This window comes from Bombus huntii, chromosome 6 (genome assembly GCF_024542735.1).
Source record: "Bombus huntii isolate Logan2020A chromosome 6, iyBomHunt1.1, whole genome shotgun sequence".
Taxonomy (NCBI): Eukaryota; Metazoa; Arthropoda; class Insecta; order Hymenoptera; family Apidae; genus Bombus; species Bombus huntii.
Genome location: NC_066243.1, coordinates 17,171,716 through 17,193,552, shown reverse-complemented (window position 1 = coordinate 17,193,552; position 21,837 = coordinate 17,171,716). Strand labels below are relative to the sequence as shown.

Genomic DNA, 21,837 nt, shown 5'->3' with positions numbered 1-21,837 from the left:
GAAATAATAGTTTGCCCGGCTATTGTTGTTTCGTTCAAGTCAGGGAATAGTTGCAAGAACCGCAGTCTTGCTGGAAACTTTAAAGGATGTTTCAAGTCAAGTAAAATTCAAGGTTCGCTTCGATGAAACGTTTCCCGTTGCTCGGATCCAAGTGACTCGACCAATAACCGTAAATAAAGAAATTTGAAAGAATATTTCAAGTCGTATAAATATTCAGATCGAGGTGTATTCGAATACTACCGATCGAATGCAAGCAACTCGACTAACCAGAAGAAGAGATGAACATGGATGCTCGAGGAGTGGAGAGAAGGAACGTGTTTTGTAAAATTAGATAAATTGCGTGTTCGTCGCACGAGAACGTTCATAAAATACGAATTTTATTAAAATTATAATACTATAATGTTTCGGAGGAGGTGATCGTGTGACTTAAAGCTGCGACCATATTTAAAAATAACGTTGTACTTGTTCATTGTCGACGATCGATCATCGAAAGGTGTGACGCTGGAGATGCGCGTATTATCGATGGGCGGTTTCGTTGCGTGAAAGAAAGGGAGTGGATATATATACCTAGACACGCGATGGTCGATGCGACTGCAATTACTCGGAGATAGCGTTATCGTCGCTGCATTAAGTGCACTTCCGCTCGCAGTATCGCCTTTTCATAAATTTTCAAATCGCTGGCAGGCGTTCAAAAGGCTCTTGGTAAACGCGCTACCAAGTTTCGAACGTGTTCCAAGACGATGCTTGTTTGGACTATTGACAATGTTGCAGCGATATCTCTTCGCGACTGTTCGATTATTATTTATACGCTAATACATTTATACGCTAATACAATACAAACGAGATGTTTCACACGATAGAAGAGATATTCCACGCGATATATTATCGACGCGAGTAAATGCACACGAACGGTACGTCTACGTACGCTTGGAACGAGTCATGGAGAAGCGATCGATTTGTATAAAAGAAATATTTCGTTCGATGTTTCTCGTACGATTTCGTACGGACCGGAATGTTATCATATTTGTTGTTCGTATACGTACAACAAGCTGCGCCGCTGCAAAAATCGCAGAATATAATATAACATAAATACGATATAACACTTTGGGTGGCTTAGATTAGCACACGGATTTCTTTGACGAAGATGACTCGTGGCAATTCGTAACGTGAAAACAATAACTATAATTCCGTTCATCCTTGCGATTGGAAGAACGCGAACATTTGTGCGTACACTGCATTTACGCAACTAAATACAAATACAGCGTTACGTGAAAATTACGCGTTAAGATACAGACAGCTCTTCGTTGTACTCGTCGATCAGTCGTAATTTGAGTTACGTTTATTGTTCGTTTAAAAGTCTGTTCAAGCTTATCTTTCTTATTCGTTATTATAAAAAATATAGATAATCTACCTATAGGATGTCTTCCTTTATAGTTACAGTAGTTGTAGTTGTAATTAGGATCTAGAACAGACAGTCAGCAGAGATCCGTGATCTAAATTGCCTACCACTTACATTTTTCTACGTGATACTGTACTTGTACTTAGAAACAGAGGTAAAGAAACACGCGACGTGTTTTTGGAAAATTCGCGAAATGGAACGTTCGAAGTTTAATATAACGTTCATTCGCCAGGCATTTTCGCGTGTTTCGTGCCACGATGGTTTCGAAGACACGATCCGAAGGTTCGGGTATCTTCGAAATGCCGTGTAATATTTTAACGAGCAATAAAACGTCGTTACGAGTGATGATCCGCGTATCGAAGAGCTTTCTTGCTGTTTTCAACGAATTCCTGAAACAAAGACAGACATTTCGATATAAAGCATCGTTCTATAATGCACGGCTAATTAGAAAATGTTAATTACCATTAATCCACGGCTCATGAAGTATGGCCTGTTGATGCCATCGTTCTTCGCGTAATCTTCGCAGAAACAGATGAATATCGTATCTATGATCATCTGTAACGAACATAAATTTCACAATTACGGACGATAATCGATGTTGTTTCACACGTGAAGATACAAGTTTATTTCTAAAAATTGTTACAAAAGTTACCTCGTATATGGAAATAAAACAATGCGCGACCAACATAGCGAAAAATCCGGCCAACGCAATCGGTACCCATGGATAATGGAGTCCTTCTTTTTTCTAAACAGACAAAGAGGTTAACAGATCTAAAGTTGGAAAAATTGATTTACGGATGAACATAGATCCGTACCTGTAGTAAGTAAATTCCTGAAACAACTGTCAACGTGACCACCGTTACTTTTCCTAAGAATAGAACAAAGTCTCCAACGCTGTTGATAGCTGCGACTCTTAGCACGTTGCTGGCTAAAGCCTGAAAAGCTTTTTTGCCTCCCGTACAAAAATTACATCCGTATATAGCTGAGCGAGCAAACAGATTAAAAGATTAAGATAAGAAAATTGAAGGATGTGACGAATACTTGCTAAAAAAAATTAGTATATATCATGTAGTACATACCTGTTTCGATGTAAGCATTCCTCGTGAGGAACCTCAAAGCGCACTCGAAACACCAGAAACAACAATGACAGCACCATAAGATTAATCGTACGCAATCATTGTCGTATTTCTTGAGGCGATTTTGCACGAAGGAAATGATGGCCCTTATCAATCGAACTATACCAATAATCAGTGCGCCAAATGCTACAGTGCCTAAATGATATCGTATGAGATAACCAAAGCTTTTCACGACTGGCAGAGAGACCTGCTTCTTGTCCCTGTTCGAAAGAAAATTTTATTTTTTCTTACTATTGGACGAAACTCGCGATTTTTGTGATCGCAAGTGTTTCGTTAGAAAATTAAATCTCGTTCTCTATTCTTCTCTTTGGATTACTATCGTAAAGAATAATATTATTTTATTCGATGAAAATGCAAAGTCTACTAGTCGAGTAAGTGGAATAAAAACGGAATATGGAAATTTCCATCGTGTCTACGTGTGAATTAAGATATCGATCAGCGTCACCTGGTGAAGAACCAACGTGCAACGGCGCCAGCGACGACTATATGCTGGCAGCCCAAGAGGAATTCGCAGGTGACGAAGAAGAAGAACAGATTGTACCATCTGGTCGCCTGAAAAATGTTACATATTAGTCGTTTCTGCCTCTGTTAAATTTTGCGTTACATAATTCCATCACTTACGACTAGAACACTATCCTTCCTGAAATGGATGTGACTTTTCCGGTTCTTGTAAATGTTCCCCGCGCTTTCGATCCAAAGCATGCAGTAAAGCCAGCCGCACACGGTGAGACCGATCAGAAGATAAGTCTGAAACCGATGACTGTACATGTTTAAAGCATTCTTCGAAGTAAATTAATCGAAAACGGAAGCTTACAACGCATTTGCTGCAAAAAGTTGTCAGAGCTTCTGTTAACGAAAATAAGTACGATATAAAAACAATTAATACGATGTTATATCACAGAAAATAGTATGACAACGATTAAAAGATACAAATTTCAAAGTTTGTCCGGATTTTTATTCTCGAACCTTGTTCTTCCAAGTTTACTGCGTAAATCGTTTCTTCCGTCGTGTTGTTCGACCACGACGTCGTGCGATCTCCTATTTTTCAACTGTATATCACGTGACTTAAAAATAGGAAGAAAAGAATGCACATTGATAGGAAGATAAAGTAGTAGCCCTCTCTCACTTACATGCCGAGTGAGAAGAAGCATAACGATAGATAAATATAAAGATAAGAAAATTTGATGTTCCTGAAACGAGGGTGAAGAGGAAAAAGCATGGAGTCCGAAAGCAATTTTAGATTATTCGATACGCTATGAGTTTGTTCATCGAAAAGAGGGAAAAGTTGTTCGAGTGGGCAGAAATGTTGCATCACTCTGTATACGTTAGTTTTATCAAATATTTACGTACATATACAGGCTGAAGGAGGAGCACTGGCATCGCGTAGACAGCCTTTCCTGCCTCATGGAACAGCTGCATCACCAGGGCGATTCGTTTTCTCATCACCAGAATGATCAGAAGAATGATGACCTGTAAATTATGTCCAATCGATAACATCAATGTATTTCGGTTATTTTTTCGACAAATTTAGTGACTAAAACATTTACGAATAGCCGACAAACGACATCTCTAATTTATATAGAAAAATCGTTCAACGGATGGTCTATGAAAATTCCTTAATTATATGATATATCTGGTCGTTAACAAATTTTTTAAATAAAATGTCGACAAATTCGATGACAGGACAATGAGGAAGAATCTTCAAAATATCAAGACTCATTACCGTAACAGCAGTCAGTATGATCGCGTAGACTATGTAAGCCTGCTCGCTCGAATCTTCCACGTCTATTTCATGCGTTTGCACCGCTTTTTTCTCCCAGTACCACGTTAGCCTGCGCAAACACAATGTCTCCACTTAGAACACACGATGATGATGACAACCTTTAACCACGAATCGTCTTCGTCAGAAGTAACGACGATCATTGATCTCCGCCTTAACGGCTAGAAGAGAATATTCTGATTCTATACTTACCGAGTTGGAAAGATGACTCGTTAAATACAATAGTACACATCTTTCGAAAATAGCTGATAAATTTAGGGTTTTGTAAAAAAAGAAAAACGGTATAATGTTGTGACAATTAATATTTTTTATACACATACATATATCTAATACCAAAATCAAATAAAAAAAGAAAGAAATTTGAAAATTGTTCCACCGTAAAGCATAAAAATCGTGTATTCTTCGGCCGTGATATTCATATTTAAACGAATCTAAGAAAAAAAAAAAGAATATCAATCGAAATCTTACCAAAGAAATGCCGAACCACCGATGGACGCCAAAATAACGGCTGTTAAAACAATGTAAACAATCCATTGCACCATGTAGCGGAAAGCGATTAAAATGCCGAATGATATAGCTGAGGATAAAGAACGAAGAAATGTGAAAAAATGTTCACGCGAAAGAAAGAAAATTTTGTAAGAAAAAGAAGACGTAGTACGTACCTAAAGCGATCAGTAATAAGTAAACTATCTCTCTCGAAGCAACGCTAAGATCCCTGGAGGCTTCCTGAAAAAGAAGGAATCCGTTTCTGAACACGTTTCAGAGAGTAAAATCAACCCGAGGCAAGAAGACGATAAAGTTCAAACTAAATATCTACGCTGTTCCTTTAAGTTTACATAAGTTGCTTAGTTTACACGCTACAAAGATTGTATTTACCTGTTGGTGACGATCTATACCGACGGAAAATGTCGTAAACTTACTATGATTTAACGTAGCAAGGTATATGGATTTGGCGAAACTTCGATTAACGGGTGTTTAATTGCTATTAAAAAGGGAATTTACAAACCTTGTAAAAATTATCGAGACCGAGTTTCGTGATCAAAGAAGTGATCGACTCCATCGTTTCGTTCTTCACGCAGCGATTTAAAAACACCGTATCCCTACGAGCAAAATGAAATATTAGAACGATCAAAATCATTCGGGAATAAAGCATGGATGTGTCGAACATTGCACGAATTTATTTATGCTGGAACGCGTGACATTTTATACGATTATAACTGACATTTTGAAAGACAAATTTTTTAAGAGAAATAATTCTTTCCACCGCAGAACACTCTATGACAGTATAGTATTAACTTTTCTCATAGCGTTAACGCTACTGTTTAAATTTTAATGTTTTAAAAAAGCCATTAACATAGATACGATCAAAGCCATCATTCGTAAGAATCATATATTATGATATCAAAGCATTCATATTATTTCATATTTTCCTCAAATCTAGGAAATTCGTTGATACAGAGAAAAATTCGATTCGGTCGAAAGTGAACCAAACGATGCGGCAGAGTTAAGACGAGCTATCCGCGAAAGCATTTCGCGTTGATCGTATTTGTTGAAATCACGCTTGAATTAAAGAGAATAAAATACAAATATAGGTAATGGCAATTTTCGTGCAATGCAGACATCGTTCTTTACGATCCCGCAACTGGAAGTGGCGTACGGGATCCCTTGCATCATGGTGATACTAACTGAGGGCCGCATTTTTCCACGCACGTGCGAGTTCTCACCCCTCGTGTGTCCACCGTAATCTGCAGGTACCTGAGGGAAATGAATAACGAATGAGTAACGGTGCTAATGAACGATTGCGCGAAAAGTGTCGTCGGAAATTGGCAAGTTGCAGCGCGTTTTCCACCCGGACCGGGTATCGAATTTACACGCAACATTCACACTAATTAACCGCATTATTTCACACGGCCCGGCTAAGTTCTCCACCGAGATTTCACGCATAGCATAAAGAATTGGAGATCAGGGTGGGATGAAATAGATCGGTAGCAAGGTGAGTCTCGATCGAGAGTCTACACAAACGTATTCAGGATGGTACGTATTCACGCTGTATAACAGTTTAAATGGCCAGAACTAGTACTCGCTAATATTAAAAATTAGAAATGAAATGGAAAAATTTAGGGAAACGGTCAGTTCGGAATTCTGTTACTTTAGAAAATTTGTTGATAAGGAATAGCTTTGAGCAGCTTGACGTCGTTATCGGTATTTGTAACGTTAATCTCAAATTAATAATAAAATCGTAATAAGGTCATGGAGAAGCGATTTCACATTTTTAGATAGTTTAGTATGAATTTATACTTCTGTAGCTGGTTAAGAGTTGGTTCGCGTTTTCCTTCTAATCAAGAAAATTATGTCTACCAATTAAAAATCATTCGTTACTGCACGATGCCTTGACAGATTTTTACAAATCAAATCTCAGACAGAATAGGGAAATTCTTTCGCCCCCTTTCTACCTCTTTCCACAAATCGATTATTTGAGACTCGAAGAAAAACTGTAATAGCGTGAACACGTTCCTGTATAATTTGACGTATTCGCGCGCTCAACCACCATCGCGAACGCCTCGCTGCCTAGAAAATATTAATATCGTATAGCGGATCCCATTGTCGCGAACTTGTTTCATTCATTCAGTCGTCGACGCACGGAATATTGAATTTCGCGTTGTTGTCGCAGCTATGAGGTTCGATGTTAATCCGTCGACGAATTATTAATCCTTCGGGAGCAATGGCACCGTATTTGGCGAGGCTTGAACATCTACACGGTGACCGGGTGTGCTGCTTGCACGTACACACGTATGTATTTCGATAGATCGTTGCTATATAGATTATCATCGATGTTTATGGGGATAGGATAGATTGGAAGTCGGCGGGGAACAGTTGCTGTTAATTTCGAAAACGAGTTTATAGAGGTTTTAAAGTTCTTTTCACCAGCTTGTGTATGATTAAAGATTTGACTTTCTTAACTCGGGGCACTTCATTCAGAAAGATAAATTTCTCTGAAAGAAACACGAATACTCGAAATAGTCGGTAAAACGATTGAAACGATTCTAGTGGTCGAATGATTTATATACGATGAAATTGTGTTTTTTCAAATGACAAGGGTCTGCTAATAAATATAGAATAATTTTACCGTGAATGTAAGATTAGAGTGATCTAGTAGCAGTATTATATTCATGAACAGCAAACAGGAAATTTTGAATCAAAATTTATCGTATTCTCTGTGACGATTAATTAATTTCATCGTGTGTATGTGACCGTGGATAACGATATATATCAATTAATCCTCCGACATCTCCCATCGAGTTAAAATTGAATGGGGCGATGAAACGTGGAAACGGTCATTCGAAAAGGGGCCAACGTAGTTTTAACGCTGTTCGCATATACATCTCGTGTCATACATGCTTGAGTCAATGAACAGGTTATGCTTACCGGTTTTTCCTCATGTCTTTACCCTTGCATGCGAAATCGGAATTATTCGAACGTTCTCTTTCCGTGATACGACCGCAAACGTTCGCACAGTCATCGTAGCCATTTACAACGCGGTAAATGTCTCCTTTCTGCGCGACGATGCTCATAAGAAAACCCTATATTGGTAACAGGAAAACGTTTTGTACTTTCTACGTACGTTGTTTCAAAAGAGAAACGAAACAAAGTGAAGAGAAAGAGAGAGAGAGAGAGAATAGAAAATGTTGAACGTACGAAACCAATGACCAAACCGATCAGAACGATCAAACTCAGGATATCAGTGCACGATCGATCGGTAACGAAAAACTGGTCCGGCTGCCTCGTCGACATCCCCTCGTGGTCCGGTGTCTGAAACAAAAAGTATGGAAAATCGTAACTGTTTTATCGAAATCGCGAGCGTGTCAAGCTTCACTTTTTTTTCCACCGAATAAATATCATCGGTGATATTTTGTTCGCAAACGAGCAAACGAAATTCGAGGTAAGATTCCGGTTTCCCTTCCAGTTCGGTATTCTCACTCGGACGAATAGACGAGTTGTTTTATTAAAAACGTCTGTTATTAGATGGATAATCGCGAATTTTTTAAACGAAACGTGTTTGAAAAGATGCTCATGCGTTCGAGGGTTAAATCTACATTTTCGAGTCGTTCGTTTTTCCAATTTACCGCGTAGACGAAAAATTAGTTTCGAATCAGAAAACAGAGAGTAGGCGAACGAGAGAGAGAGAGAGAGAGAGAGAGAGAGAGAGAGAGAGAGAGAAAAAGACGGAGTTGGTCGGTGGAACGCGAACGTCTTTTCGTGTAACGATCGAAAACGTCGAATCTATTGGTCGCGGTCAGAATTCCGGTAAATTTTCAGCCCGGTGAAATCGAGCGTAGCTAAACGCTTTCAACGAGAATCCGCGTCGTTTCATCGGCAGAACGCAGTTGGTAACCCTGTTACGAGTCGAACGATCGTAGTAGACATCACCCTAAATTAATTAGACTGTTCGACGGTGACCTTGCATTAGCGTGCCTCTCGTAATTAAATTCCCCTCTCTCTCTCCCTTGACTCGTCTTATTAAAGGCGTGCCATTACGTTCCATTGATAACATCATCGTGTCACGTTGTCAACATTTATTTACGCCTCGTTCTCGTTAAAGTCGCGTTTACATTAAGCAACTCTTGATCGAGTCCGAGTCGTCGTTAAAAATCGTCCTTGTAGAGGAAATTTTCAGTCAAATGGAAGTTGACTGTTTTTGGCCCTTTCGCAACCTCTCAACTTAATTACCCGAATCGTCTCGCACAATTGAACGAATATTATTAACAAAATTTTACTTTTAGATGAAGTATAAACTTAGAAACTCTTTATCCTCGATTTTCACGGTGGAACGAACAACGGAACCGTGAAATTTATGCTATTCGTGTTTTGCAATGGATTACGAGTTTGGTTAAACGTTTTGATCGGATTTGGCCAGAGAAACGTTAAAGGAAGATATAGTGGGATCCCAGACAGGTTTCGTTTGAAAATGCGTGTGTATTGTATATGAATAGTTATTGCAATCGTATAATTTTTTTTTAAATTTAAAAAGAAATTGAACGCGGGTATTTGTGCGAAAGTCTGTATCTTTTCGTTCGAGCATTTTATTTTTCCTCTTCTTTCTATTATTTTGTTTGTTTAAACTAATAAATAGTAATAAATAGAGTAGCATACGGTTTCAAATATTGCATATTTTTGATTGTGAATTTAACGAAAAAAAAAGCAATATTCAGGCAGATGATTAGTCAAATGGAACAAGTCTCTTCGTGTAATGATCGATGCGTTTATTTTGTTTTGGTAGCTGTCAAAGATTATGTTAACAAAATTACCGGATCTTATCGATCACACGATATCTAGTTAATTGTATTCTGTCAAGTAATTTAGGAGGAACATATTTTTCTATATGTAATAACAAAAATTGAGATCTACTAGAACCTTATGAAAAAGATGTGATTCTTATCTTTCTTTTTAAATATTTTAGTCGCTTTAAATTACCGTTTGAACGCTATCTCTGTAATTTCATTCAGTTTAAAGGGAAACCGTGAAATTTCAGAACGGAACTCCGTCTAAAGGATGGCGGTCTAGGAACATGATCGATACTACGTAGATAATATATGTTAATCTTCACCGTGAGAAATTAATACGCACGTTTTTGTACGTAAGCTTTTCAAGCAAAATTAAAAGCTTCGTTAAGCCGTTCATTTTTTCGACACGTTCTCCTCGCACGAATGGAAATTTTGTTATTACATGGAGTAATATTGATCGCGTTATGATGCGTTAATATCATCAAAGCGTGGCGCAACGAACGAGCGAATCTCGACAGTCTTAATATTAATAATAATCCCTAATCGATAATCGAAAAGATAATTATTGATAATATTACAACACTGTTTCACAGTAAGAAATTATTATTACCATATTATACTTGCGGAAATTGACTGTTTTATCGTCGAATTTGCTACAGTTATGCAGAAGAATTAATTAGCACTGGTAACTTTTATTAACTGGAATCGTATAAAATTTGACTAATATCAGTTCGATCGTGGTAGAGAGTTCAACAATCGCGCGGGAGAATTTCAGAAACGACAGAACAATGACGAAGACAGTAGTCGTTGGACGGTGTCTCATTGTCAATTAACAACTTTGTAACTCGATTCACCGCTAGTTTAATTGTTAATTACGAAACAGATAGAAAAGCCGATAATTATTGCTTTCGTATTTCTCATTACCGAAACAATGTAATCACAGAGACCGGCAATTACCAACTACTACAACGTTACCACTATTATTATCCCGAGATTATTTATTTCCACTCTATTAGCATGTTGGTGCAACAAAAAAAAATATCTGTTTTATTCGCTTGGTTTCGTCCGCGTTCGATAACGTTGAACGCGCGCGTGTGATAATAACGATGATATTCGGGTTTTCGCTCGAGTCTCTAGCGAAAATCAAATTTTAATCATCCCGTTATTTCTAAATCACCCTGTAGATCAACGGAACCATCGGTATATAACCGTACAATTAGAGGATACATATAAGCGCAAAAACAGCGGTTTCATCGCAGCGTGAATACACGGTTTCCATGCACGCTAGTGATCACCAGTTTAAGACCACCCCTTTCTCAATTACATTTTGGAATACGGAGAACAAACAGTTATAATTAAACCATTTATCCGCATTTATGGTCGTAAGAAAGTGCTATCCAACACGTTGCATACGATGCGTTATTTCTGGAATTCGCCACCTTGGAACTGTAACTTCGCTCGTTGTATTAAATTTAAGTTTTTCCCCTCGCTTTCCAATCCTCATTTTTCAAAACGGATTATCTATTCCAGAATTTTCTCTCTTTCTCTTTAACTTTATATTCTTGATTGACTCTGTCCTGTTCGCTTTATCATTGGAAATGAAATATCTGTTTATTGCGCTATTTTGACTGAATGTATTTACGTCTTTCTATTTTCAACCCTTTGGACGAAAATGACGAATTTTGGCGGCACGAGTTCTCTGTGCTAAATTTAACTTTGATGGGCTATATGTAAGCACCGTATTTAAAGCATTTAATTACCGTAATTTTACATTTATTTGTACATCTCAAACATAGATTTCCATAAACGCTTATATTCGCTACGCACGTTCTAATAATCATTTATATCCCGTTTAGTAGACTTTGTAAATCAACTAAATCCACTTTACACCGAATCTTATTTATGAAAAAAAATAGTAGTTTCTAGTGAAATATTTGTTACAGTTGTTGCGCTCGCAATAGTCGCGATAGAATTAATCAGTCTGAACGGCTTTAAAGCAAATGGCAAGACACAGGTTGAAATGGTTTTCTAAAGAAAAAAGTGTTCGTGCGTTTGTTGATGAGAATAATAAAAAAGGCAAAGCTTTTCCACCGGCCTATTTGTTGTTCGTTTCACCCGCTTTCGATATTTAAAACAAATTTTCTGTTATTTCTGACGGAATTCCAAAGTTTATTACATGGAACGCGAAATATTTCGTGAACTTCGACGTAATCCGTTAATGGCACTTGGGATTATCATTTTCAAACCAGTATAATTGTTCTTAGTTGATGTAAAAGAATTTAAATAACGAAAAAGAGAAAGGATGTCTCATTAGTAGAAGTTTGTACACGTATTCGTAAAAATGTGATAAAAATTCGCAATAAGGACGTAATAACAACGTGCTAAAAAGTATAATTCAGAATTTGAAAGTGTTCGCTGAGTATACGATTACTCCTGTAAGCGGATTTAGCAATATATGGATCAGTTACATATTAAAAGGTATCGTTTTTCGAAGATGAAACGTTTAACCCTCGTACGTATGAGCTTTTTAACGGTTTGAAGCCGTGGTCTTAGTCGATCGAAGGGTGATTTTAAAACGGAAATTAACGCTTTATAACGTCACACGCGCACATTAATTAGAAACAACAAAACAACAAACAACAAGCGCGTCTGTACGTCCGATATTACGTAATTAACGATTCTTAATTTTGAAACGAATGTGAGAAACTATAGAGACCTGGGATTCCTATTTTCACGACTGTCGAAAGCATAGAAACTTACGTTCGTGAAAAGCTCGAGCATAAGTAATTCAAGGCACAGGTCACCGATATAGCTGGATTTAAAAACAAACTATGTTCCGAATTCCATCTATCTTTCATTTTCGTTCGTATTATTATTACTAGCTACGTTTATCTACGTGTTTATCTTCAGAAAACCCGGCGAAAGAGAAAGAAAAATAGATACTCGTCGAGACAGTTTCATAAACAATTGGACCCAAAATGAAAACGTTTCACGTAAAAGTCCATCCGACATAATCGCCAAACTAAACGCAAACTTTAGACGGAACGGTCGTTTATTCATCGCTAACCTATTTGGTTAAATATACTCGAACGTAATTTAGACACGGATACGACAATTAAAGCGCGTGTGTGAGGCCAATACGTTTCTCATGAATAATTATCGCTCTTCTCCGCCATTACGCGAAAAGAATTGCACCCCGTGCGCGAACTGCGCGCGAAATTTCAACGAAATCAGTGACCTGACCTGGCTTCTGTTCCTTTTTCCGCCATGGCGACGAGACGAGACCAGAAGTTTTTATATTGAAATACTCGAGCGGAAATTTCAACCAAGCGTAATCGTAAAGAATAATCCTTACCCCGGGCTCCACTTTGGACGATGGCTCGTCCGTGCAACAGCAACAGCTCATCCTCGAGGAACTGGCTAATCCTCGCTAACAGCCGGTGTATTGCTCCTCTTGATCCTTTCCTGGCTCCACACTGTCCGATGTCACGGATGCGCCCGCTTCCGGGAATAAATTAAAACGGAAGTTCTTTAAAATGGCCGCAGCAACCGTCGCATCGAGGATTCTTGCGTCGCGGCGCAACACTTCGCGATAATAAGTATAGTGCGCGAGGAATACGCGATATCTTTAAGTACCGATATAATACCGGTCGATAAGACGGAGATAAGAAACTACTCGATTTCCTCGATAATATCAAAAATGAAGCAGTTAATACTCGTGTAATAGGAGTATTTATAAGACTCTTTCTTGCGTCGGAATATCGCCGACCCACGCTATCTTTATAAGGAGAGTCGGAGTGCGAAAATCTGTTCTCGTTTTCCTCTGTTTTCTCAGATCCTCGAGCCCGCGTATATCATCTTCTGCGAGATTATTAGATTAACAACGATACTAGTGAAATTGTTTTATACATCACAACTCAACGATGAGCGTACAGCACGACAGTTCACTAACTACTAACGTTACGTCGCGTGAGATGGTCCGTACGAGGTCCCTCGTGGTCTGGCCTCCAAGGCCCACGTACCGTTTATACAGACCCTCGATAAACCTAAGCAAACAGAATCTTTTCAACTTAATCTATAATCCTTGAAATATTTTCGGTTTATGGACGGTCCTTAGAACAGTCCTTAGATTTATTGCACCTTCTTAGAAATTACGAAGAAAGCAGATATTTGTCTAACGGAAAAGCAGCTTTATCATTTATTGACGTTGGCTACAACCAATGGACATGAAGGTTCGTTACCCTCGCTTTCCTAACGAAAAGTGTGAATGACTAATCCGCATTCTTAGTTCAAAAGGCACACCCATACCGAGCTTTCCTCCGTAATAACACGAGGACCGACTTAACTCTGTCGATACTCTGGCACCAAGTCGAAAACTGCCAAGTCACCTACCGATCGGACAACATCTCGAACTGCATCTATTACATTACTATATTCAACTGCGAGGGATTTGTTCTACTACGACAGGACAGTCAGCGTATTTACTCGGACTCGATCTCATCTATAGATCAGTCCGGGTCTCTACGCTGATTCTCTAACCTGAGAACAATCAACGTCTCTCTACCGGGTCTTCGTCCGTCGAACCTTCGTCTACGACACTTGCATCTTACGCAACGGCGTAATTCTTTCTTCTACTAAGTTGTTGGAAATATAGATACTATAACGCAGTCTTATACCGCATCAACCGCCTCTATTATCCCGAAAGAAATAAGGGGATCGATCTGTTCGTGGTATCGATTATTATAATCGTAACGGGAATTTACGACTCCCGTCGACGCGCTACCTCGAGATCGCGTCTCCCCGCGACTAGTCGAAAATATCACGCACTGGATAGTTGAATATAAACATCGATTCGACGTTTTTCTTCGGAGCAGATTGCAATTTTATTTATGAATCGCGAGTTACGAAAAGAAAATAGGAATGGCTATATCCGAAAGGAAAAATTAATTTCAATTAATTTTCACGTCCGATAGCTTTGAAAAGTCTACAATAATCGTACAAGTAAATTCCCACGATGTATGAAATCATAAATCGTATTAATAGCATCACGGATTTAATTGGCGTAACTCGCAAAATTTTAAGGATTGCCTTTTACCACCGAAATCTGCAATCCCGCAACTTGTAACTTGTCGATCAACGTATTAGTTTTAAACTAATGCCGATGGATGTTTTCCTGTTCGCGAGAGCGCGCGGCTCGGTGTGAAACACAATATTTTCCAGGTTATCCGTTTCTGCACTTATAGCTACCCTGTTGCATATTAGTTTTTGACGTGGACATTAATTATAGAATAGCTTTTATGGATTTGTGCAGTGGCCAGCGGCAGGTACGAAACACTGTTTTAAAGTGGAATTTTATTACGCGACAAGTGAAGCAAATGTGAAACTAATCGTAATATAACGTGAACGAAAGTTGGACTCGCTTGGGACGCTTTGACCTATATGCTCTACGTGCGGATTAAACCAATTCGGAACTGCGGATGCTGTCCAAACTGGCTCAACGCGATACTTGAAAACGAGTAATAAAAATGAGTAACTATGGACCGACTTCAAAAACTAGGTTACGAAATTGTTCAGATTAAAAACTACCACTGGATACGTCCACCATATTGCATCACGGTGTTACTCTGATTTCTTGATTCGCGATTCACAGTTAAATATGTTTTTTCTCTCTGCGACTCTTTGCGAAACTAACTCTGCGTCAAAGTAAAAATTGCGTTCTATTTAAACGAACGTCGCTTAAAACGCACGAACCTCTCTTTATGATATACTAACGTGTTTACAGGCAAGAACCGCGAATAAACAGAAACGAGAGACAGTGGAACATAATATCGAATAATAACGATAAAATTGGGAAATAAATGGACAGCTCTGTCCGACAACCCCACTAATGACGATCAAGATGGCCGATCATCGTCTACGTGAAAATGTACTCCGCCTTTTTTATGTTTTCCGCCTGGTCACATTAATATTTCCCGGAACATCCTCTTTCGACGCGAGTCACGTCACTTTCGATCGATTAATCGAGCAAGCCTACACGAATAAGCAAAATAACTGGTACATGAGACTACGGGGTTGTTGGTTTGTCGTCTTTTTCGCCTGTTGGAACATTTTCAGTCGTTCCGTGTACGGTATCCTTCGATCGATGAAAAAAATATGGAATTTTCGGAAATCTAATAACGTGGTCGGTGCGCAATCGTGTAATTTTGAAATTTCAACACGCACAGAAGCAGGTTAAAAGAGAGAAACGTCATAATATTTCGTTGCAAAGTGAAAGAGATGATGCAATTTCCGGGCAGACAGCCTATTAAAACTTTGTGTCCCGATTAATCATCAGGATTGTGGTTATGAAACAACAACATCGGTAATTGAAAAGCGAAAATGGAGCAAAGCGCACGGCGAGGTACGTTCTTTGTTAACCTTTTGTGCGAAATATCAATGCGTTGTTTGTCCATTTATTCGTTATGAACGCGCATTATGGTCGGTTAATCCTCTCGAATCGTTTTGAGCAGTTGCGAAACGCGACACAATGTATACCATCTTCTTTGGAATGTACTAATTGCGATAGGAGGCAGAAAGAAAGTTCGCAGGGCAAACGTACAGAGGTTCTTCCACGTTTGCTCGAGTTACATCTTTTATACATCGAATTGCCATTAAGGTCGACGTTAAATATTTTACATGGTGCGCGTTGAACTTTCAAACTTGTTATACAGTCGTGAAAATTCTGATATATCTTTCTCAGTTCTGCCACCTGTCTTCTTTTTCGTATTCGACGACCATACGCCACTATAAATTATGCAATTGCTGCACTTTTGAACGTAATAAAGACACGTAGACGAACCTCCCTGAATGCTTCATTTTTGACGAACAGAAATTATAAAAACTTTCGCATGGAAAGAAGAACGAAGCGCGAAGAATAGAAAAAAGAACGTAGGAAGATAAACTAACGAAACGTCGCTTGAGAAGGACGTGGAAATATCACTCATCTTCATCGATCTTCTCGATGGACAAGATCCGGCACCTCGAGGGTCGTGTAAAATACGTAATCTAAATATGAAAACAGATATGTAATCTTATGCTTTTCTTACAAAATATTCCGTATAAACGCTTCGATAGCGACGTTTAACGATTCGTCATAAATGGTAATTTAAAGCACGATAGATCGATACGAAAGCTATTGAATTATTTAACATATTCGGAATTACGATATAACGATATATAGATTAACTCTGCTAATTACGGTAGAATCGTGGAAACACGTGTTAACGAAATTTCAAAATATTTTAAACAACACACACTGATATACCTACATGTATACGAAGGTTTTCTATAGGTAAGCGCTCGAGTACTTTTGTAAGTCACTCACTGTAAGTACAATCTCGTGTAACTTTTCATTATTCTGCTAATAATCCATGCGAGCGATTTATGCGGCTATAAATAACGCTAAGGAAAAGAAAGACGAATGCGGAGAATATTTTTGCGATTCGCTATACATATATCACACTATAAAAAGTTAAGACCGAAAGTAGGGAAGAAAAAGAATGAAGCACACATCGCGAGTTTGCCAAGTTTGGTTAAGAAATATACCCTTGAACGTGTTTCGACGCATCCCGGCGAACTGCAATTCACGCGAGTAGGAGTCGATCAACGCGGACTGCGATAAAAATCGAACATGTGCGCCGTTCGCTCACGACCACTTCCATCTTCGCATTTCCTACTTCGGCCTGCTTATTTCCGAATACCAAACCCCCGCTTTTTCAACGATGCATGAAAAATGTTGTCGCCACAAACGGAATCGGAGACCGTACGGTAAATTATCCCACAAAAATAAATTTGCACGGCGCGTGTTATAAAATACACTTGCGAGATAGCCGCCTCGCAAATTAAATTACAGATTCGCGGCATGTGGTTTTCAATTTGTAGAAACAATTGCCGCGTTGCGGAATAATTTTGTCTACCTGCCGCCGAGTTATGGCATAGCTTTACCTGGCGTGCCTTTTTAATTCGCAGAAGAACTATTTTTCCCGAGTAATTTTACTCGCGTCTTTGTATCGTTATTTCTTAGGTGTACGCATCTTTCACCCAAGGGTCGAATTGTAAAAATGCGCCAAAGTTGCACGATCGCGACGTTATGCAACGGGCAGAAATACGAAATGAAGTTCCATGATTTCAAAAAAAAAAAAAAAAAAAAAAAAAAAGAAGAAAAGATAGTTTACCGTAATCCCCTATGGATACTTTGATTTTTTCTCCAACTTTATAAAATCGTAGAATCCGGATAAAAGTAGAGGTGACGATAAAAATATACGTAGCAAATCTTCAAAATTCTCTTCCGTAATTAGAATATTAAAAAAATGTTAGGTAACGTGGCGTTGGCTCCTAGCGCGTTCGTTTGCAGGCAGACTACTTTCGCGGAATAATTTTTCGCGTTTTAAGATGATTTCGCGCAGCGTATCTGCTTAATTCGTGGTAGAACTATTTTTACGGAATAATTTCGCCTGTATACTTTCGAGTTGTGGCATTCGCGTGTCGGTCGGGGATGGCTTTAATCTACTGGCAAACTATCTTTGCGAAATAATTTTTAAAACAAGTACAAGATACGATAAATTTTACTTGCAAATCCATGTTAAAATCCAAACGTTCGCTTAACATTTTACAATTATACGACGAATCCCATATTTCTAGACTTCCTATTTAGAAATATATCCAAATACGCGATATAACAGATTTTATTTTCAGAATCAAGTTGAAGTTTCGTACTTGCCGGTTAAATTCAATCCTTTCTTATTTACTACTTATACCACTGTCTCAATCAACATAAGCTGGAACGAAGCAAAGGACGACAAAGAAGAAGACGAGAAGCAAAGAAGGCTTCTTGGATGAATCGATCGTACACGGAGAGAGCATTTCAGGGGTCGAAAAACGATTGGCGCGACGAATTTCGCCGGAGTTGCTTTTTCCCCGGTAGTAGGTCGATAAGCTCGACGCAAACCAGCCAACCAGCCAGGAACAATACAACTTATCGAGCGACACACATACCTCGTTATTGGGTACGTCAGATAAGAGGCGAAGAGAACGAAAGGATGGCGAAGGAAAAAGAGAGGTAAGAAAAGAAAATGGTCGGGCGGGGTTTGCAGAGGAATACAGAGGTACGGTTAATCTCGTTCGAAACCACAGCGAGACCGTGTCACCTGGAATTAAACAGCGGCACGATATTTCCTTGATAACGAATGGAATGCGTCGGGCACGCGAATATCGTGTATCTTGATCGAATTTCGCGAAATTAGGGAACTTCGCGGAGCCCGTACCACGGGGAACGAATGTCCCAATTAACGGGCTAGTTCGTTTTTTAGAAGTAGCTTGATTAAGTGGTTTGATAGGTTAAATGTTCTCGTTTTACCATGACGATAATGAGATTTCAAGATTTAGAAACTTTGTTTCTCGCGGGCTTGTTTCTTTTCCCATGGAATTAACCGCTTGAAATTTAATCAACGATCGTGACCCGTTTGCGTCTATTTAGTTTTGCGATATTTTAGTCGAGGATAGCCTTCGATAAAGTAGAAACGGATTTTATATCGGGCGCGGTAAAGGTAAATAAATCGTAATGATTATTTAATTCGTACAGATTAAAGTGGATTAAAACTAACAAAGTTTATCGCTATATAACACATATGCAGTACCATTTGTAATTACTCGAACGATAGACACTTTATGTTTCTACTGTAAGATCTTATTAATGGTTTCTTGCTATTGTTAACACATTTGATTCTTTATTGGGACGATGAATACCTTTTCGATTGTATTATCGATAAGAAATTACACGAGTAATAAAACTGGTAACTGGTGGTACAAGCGGAAAGGGGATGATTCTACGCGAAAAAAGAAGTCGAAAATATAGAATATAAATTTTTTCTTTTTTTTAATTTTTCCTTCGAAACAACGATCTACAGTGAGATCCGTTATAACGAGACGCGATAAAGTGCACGCGTACCGAGCGAAAATTCAAAGTCGATTTTCTCGAGAACAGAGCCTCGAACGAAAAATTTGTATTCTATATTTTCGACTTCTTTTTTCGCGTAGAATCACCCCCTTTCCGTTTGTACCACCAATTACCCTGTATATCGAGATTATGTACAAATAAATTTCGCATATGAAAAGATAATTCTATCGAGCCTGATATATATTATATTGACAATTAATTTTGCCTTTTATCGATATTTCAAGGAATTGCTTTTCTTCTTAATCGATAGTATAAGTCTAAAGACTATCTTGCGTACATCGAGCAGGTTATGTCACCTTATGAACATCTTCGATCATCGAACATCGATAAGATCTTCGACCCAAGACTTCTATCGCGCAAGGAAATTAGCAAGAAACGTTATTAATTCGTTACGAGTATTCCTTCTTTTCTCTCTTCTCGATTTCTAGCTTTACCTGTACGTTATTTAAACATTGCGACATACGAGCTCTCTTGAACAGTATTTCAAATAACGAGGGATGAAATAAAAAGAGTCGTTTACGCAGGTGTTTACTTCGCAGAGGAGGAGCTCGTGTTTTCACAGGTTCTCCATACGGAAACTAATATTATACTTTACGAAAATTCCGCGACATCGATCCTCTCGCGAATACCAGGTCAAATTCCCCTTTTTCCACGGCAATAATTTCAAAGTTCCTAACCCATTTATGTATACACGTTAGGAAAAAGAAAGTATTAGGAAACGCTTCGTTCCAAGCCGACGCTTTTATGCGAAATAAAAGTCTTCCCTCGGCTAATCCATTGAATATCAAACAGCAAAAGTTGAGTGAATGTAATTTTGTTGAGAAATGAGGTAAAAATAAAACGAGCTAACTCATATACTGGCTAGTTATCAGAATAACTAAAACTGGGTTACCGAAGATTGTTTAAAACTGTGCGGTGAAAAGATTTTGAAAACCTCGTTTTATATAACTCGCAGTATCTTTTTCCGCTGCGTTCGAATCGTGCTACGATATCCTATAGAAGTAGGCATCTCTCTCCGTGGTAAATTGACCGATACGTTTGCACGTATTTCGACTTGTTCGAACTTGGCCAAATTAAAATTCGAATAAAATTAACAGTGGCAAGGCTGTATCGTCGATTTTCGTCATTTCGATCGTTTCAGTAATCCTAACGATGATACGGTAGATTAATTTAAAAAATCAGGAACCAAACCGCGTTATCGCGAAACTAGCGCTTAATCGTTTAATCGGTGACATTTACTCCTCGATTATCGGTTGAAGAATACGTCGTTGACGCGCACACGCTATGATCGATATCTGCTAGATTCATCGACGATCGTGAACAGTTGTCCACCCAGAATATTTTATCTATGCCCATAGTGGGATTGAAAATCGTTGAATCGAACGATCAAATATTCCACAGGCAAATGACACAGTCGGCGAACGGTAAATTTCGCATTATTTGCAAATCGGTACACGACTGTACGGCTGTGATTCGACGCAACTATTATCGATTCGCGTTATTTCCTATTCTTGATTCGAAGCCGGTTACCGATTTCTCCACACGCTACTAAACCCTGGAACGCGTTGACGACTGGCTCGCCATTTTTACACCGATCCATGCACGCTCTACGGTTACCTAGGATTTATTTTATTGTAATCGCACGCATGGGTCCCTGGACACGATTATTTCGTCGTTTTAACGACGATCGTTAAAACGAAATCGAGAGGACACCGTTTACGCCGCGTGCTGAACGCGTCGCTCTCTTATCGAACACGTTGGCAAACATTTGTCCGATGGTGTTCTTATAGAAAATCGCCCGTTTGTTTATCATCGCGTAAAAGCGCTCGACGTATAAAGAGGAGGATTAATTGTGGCATCGTGATTGCGGAACGTGATAACCATTTAATTCTTTGTATCGGGAAAATTGGTTTTGGACAGAGGACGAGGAAAATGCGTGGAAAGGTGGAGATTATTGCTTAGAATCGCGGGTGTTAGCCATTGACGGTTTTCTGGTTTCTAGCTAAATAATCTCAGATATTAACTCGGATATATTTGAAGGAGGAATCGAAGAAACAAGCAAGTTAAGAATTTTCTAGTCTTCTATCGAAGATTTGTAATAAATTTGATTTTTACATGGATGAAAATTGACGAAAACAAATCATTCAGAAACTTGATTTAGAATAGAAAATTATTATTTACTTGATCGTTTGCTTCGTCGTTTCGAATCGTGGATGTTAGCTGTTCGCAAAATCTAGATGAGCAAA

At 38.7% G+C, this 21,837-nt stretch overlaps 1 protein-coding gene across 2 annotated transcripts in view; it reads right to left on the bottom strand.

Moving 5' to 3' along the window:
* Nucleotides 1-360: 360 nt before the first annotated feature.
* Nucleotides 361-21,837, bottom strand: part of LOC126866796 (choline transporter-like protein 1) — a 54,384-nt gene continuing 32,907 nt past the window's right edge. For both annotated transcript variants that reach the window (XM_050620756.1, XM_050620755.1), the window contains exons 2-17: nt 12,953-13,098; nt 8,012-8,125; nt 7,742-7,896; nt 6,002-6,070; nt 5,322-5,415; nt 4,978-5,041; nt 4,784-4,892; nt 4,259-4,367; nt 3,886-4,005; nt 3,157-3,282; nt 2,981-3,087; nt 2,479-2,735; nt 2,215-2,381; nt 2,052-2,144; nt 1,862-1,954; nt 361-1,788 (exon numbers count right to left, since the gene is read on the bottom strand). In XM_050620756.1, the coding sequence (XP_050476713.1) occupies nt 1,735-1,788; nt 1,862-1,954; nt 2,052-2,144; nt 2,215-2,381; nt 2,479-2,735; nt 2,981-3,087; nt 3,157-3,282; nt 3,886-4,005; nt 4,259-4,367; nt 4,784-4,892; nt 4,978-5,041; nt 5,322-5,415; nt 6,002-6,070; nt 7,742-7,896; nt 8,012-8,125; nt 12,953-13,003 (1,782 nt within the window). In that variant the 5' untranslated portion in view covers nt 13,004-13,098 and the 3' untranslated portion in view covers nt 361-1,734. The remainder of the gene's footprint in view (nt 1,789-1,861; nt 1,955-2,051; nt 2,145-2,214; nt 2,382-2,478; nt 2,736-2,980; nt 3,088-3,156; nt 3,283-3,885; nt 4,006-4,258; nt 4,368-4,783; nt 4,893-4,977; nt 5,042-5,321; nt 5,416-6,001; nt 6,071-7,741; nt 7,897-8,011; nt 8,126-12,952; nt 13,099-21,837) is intronic.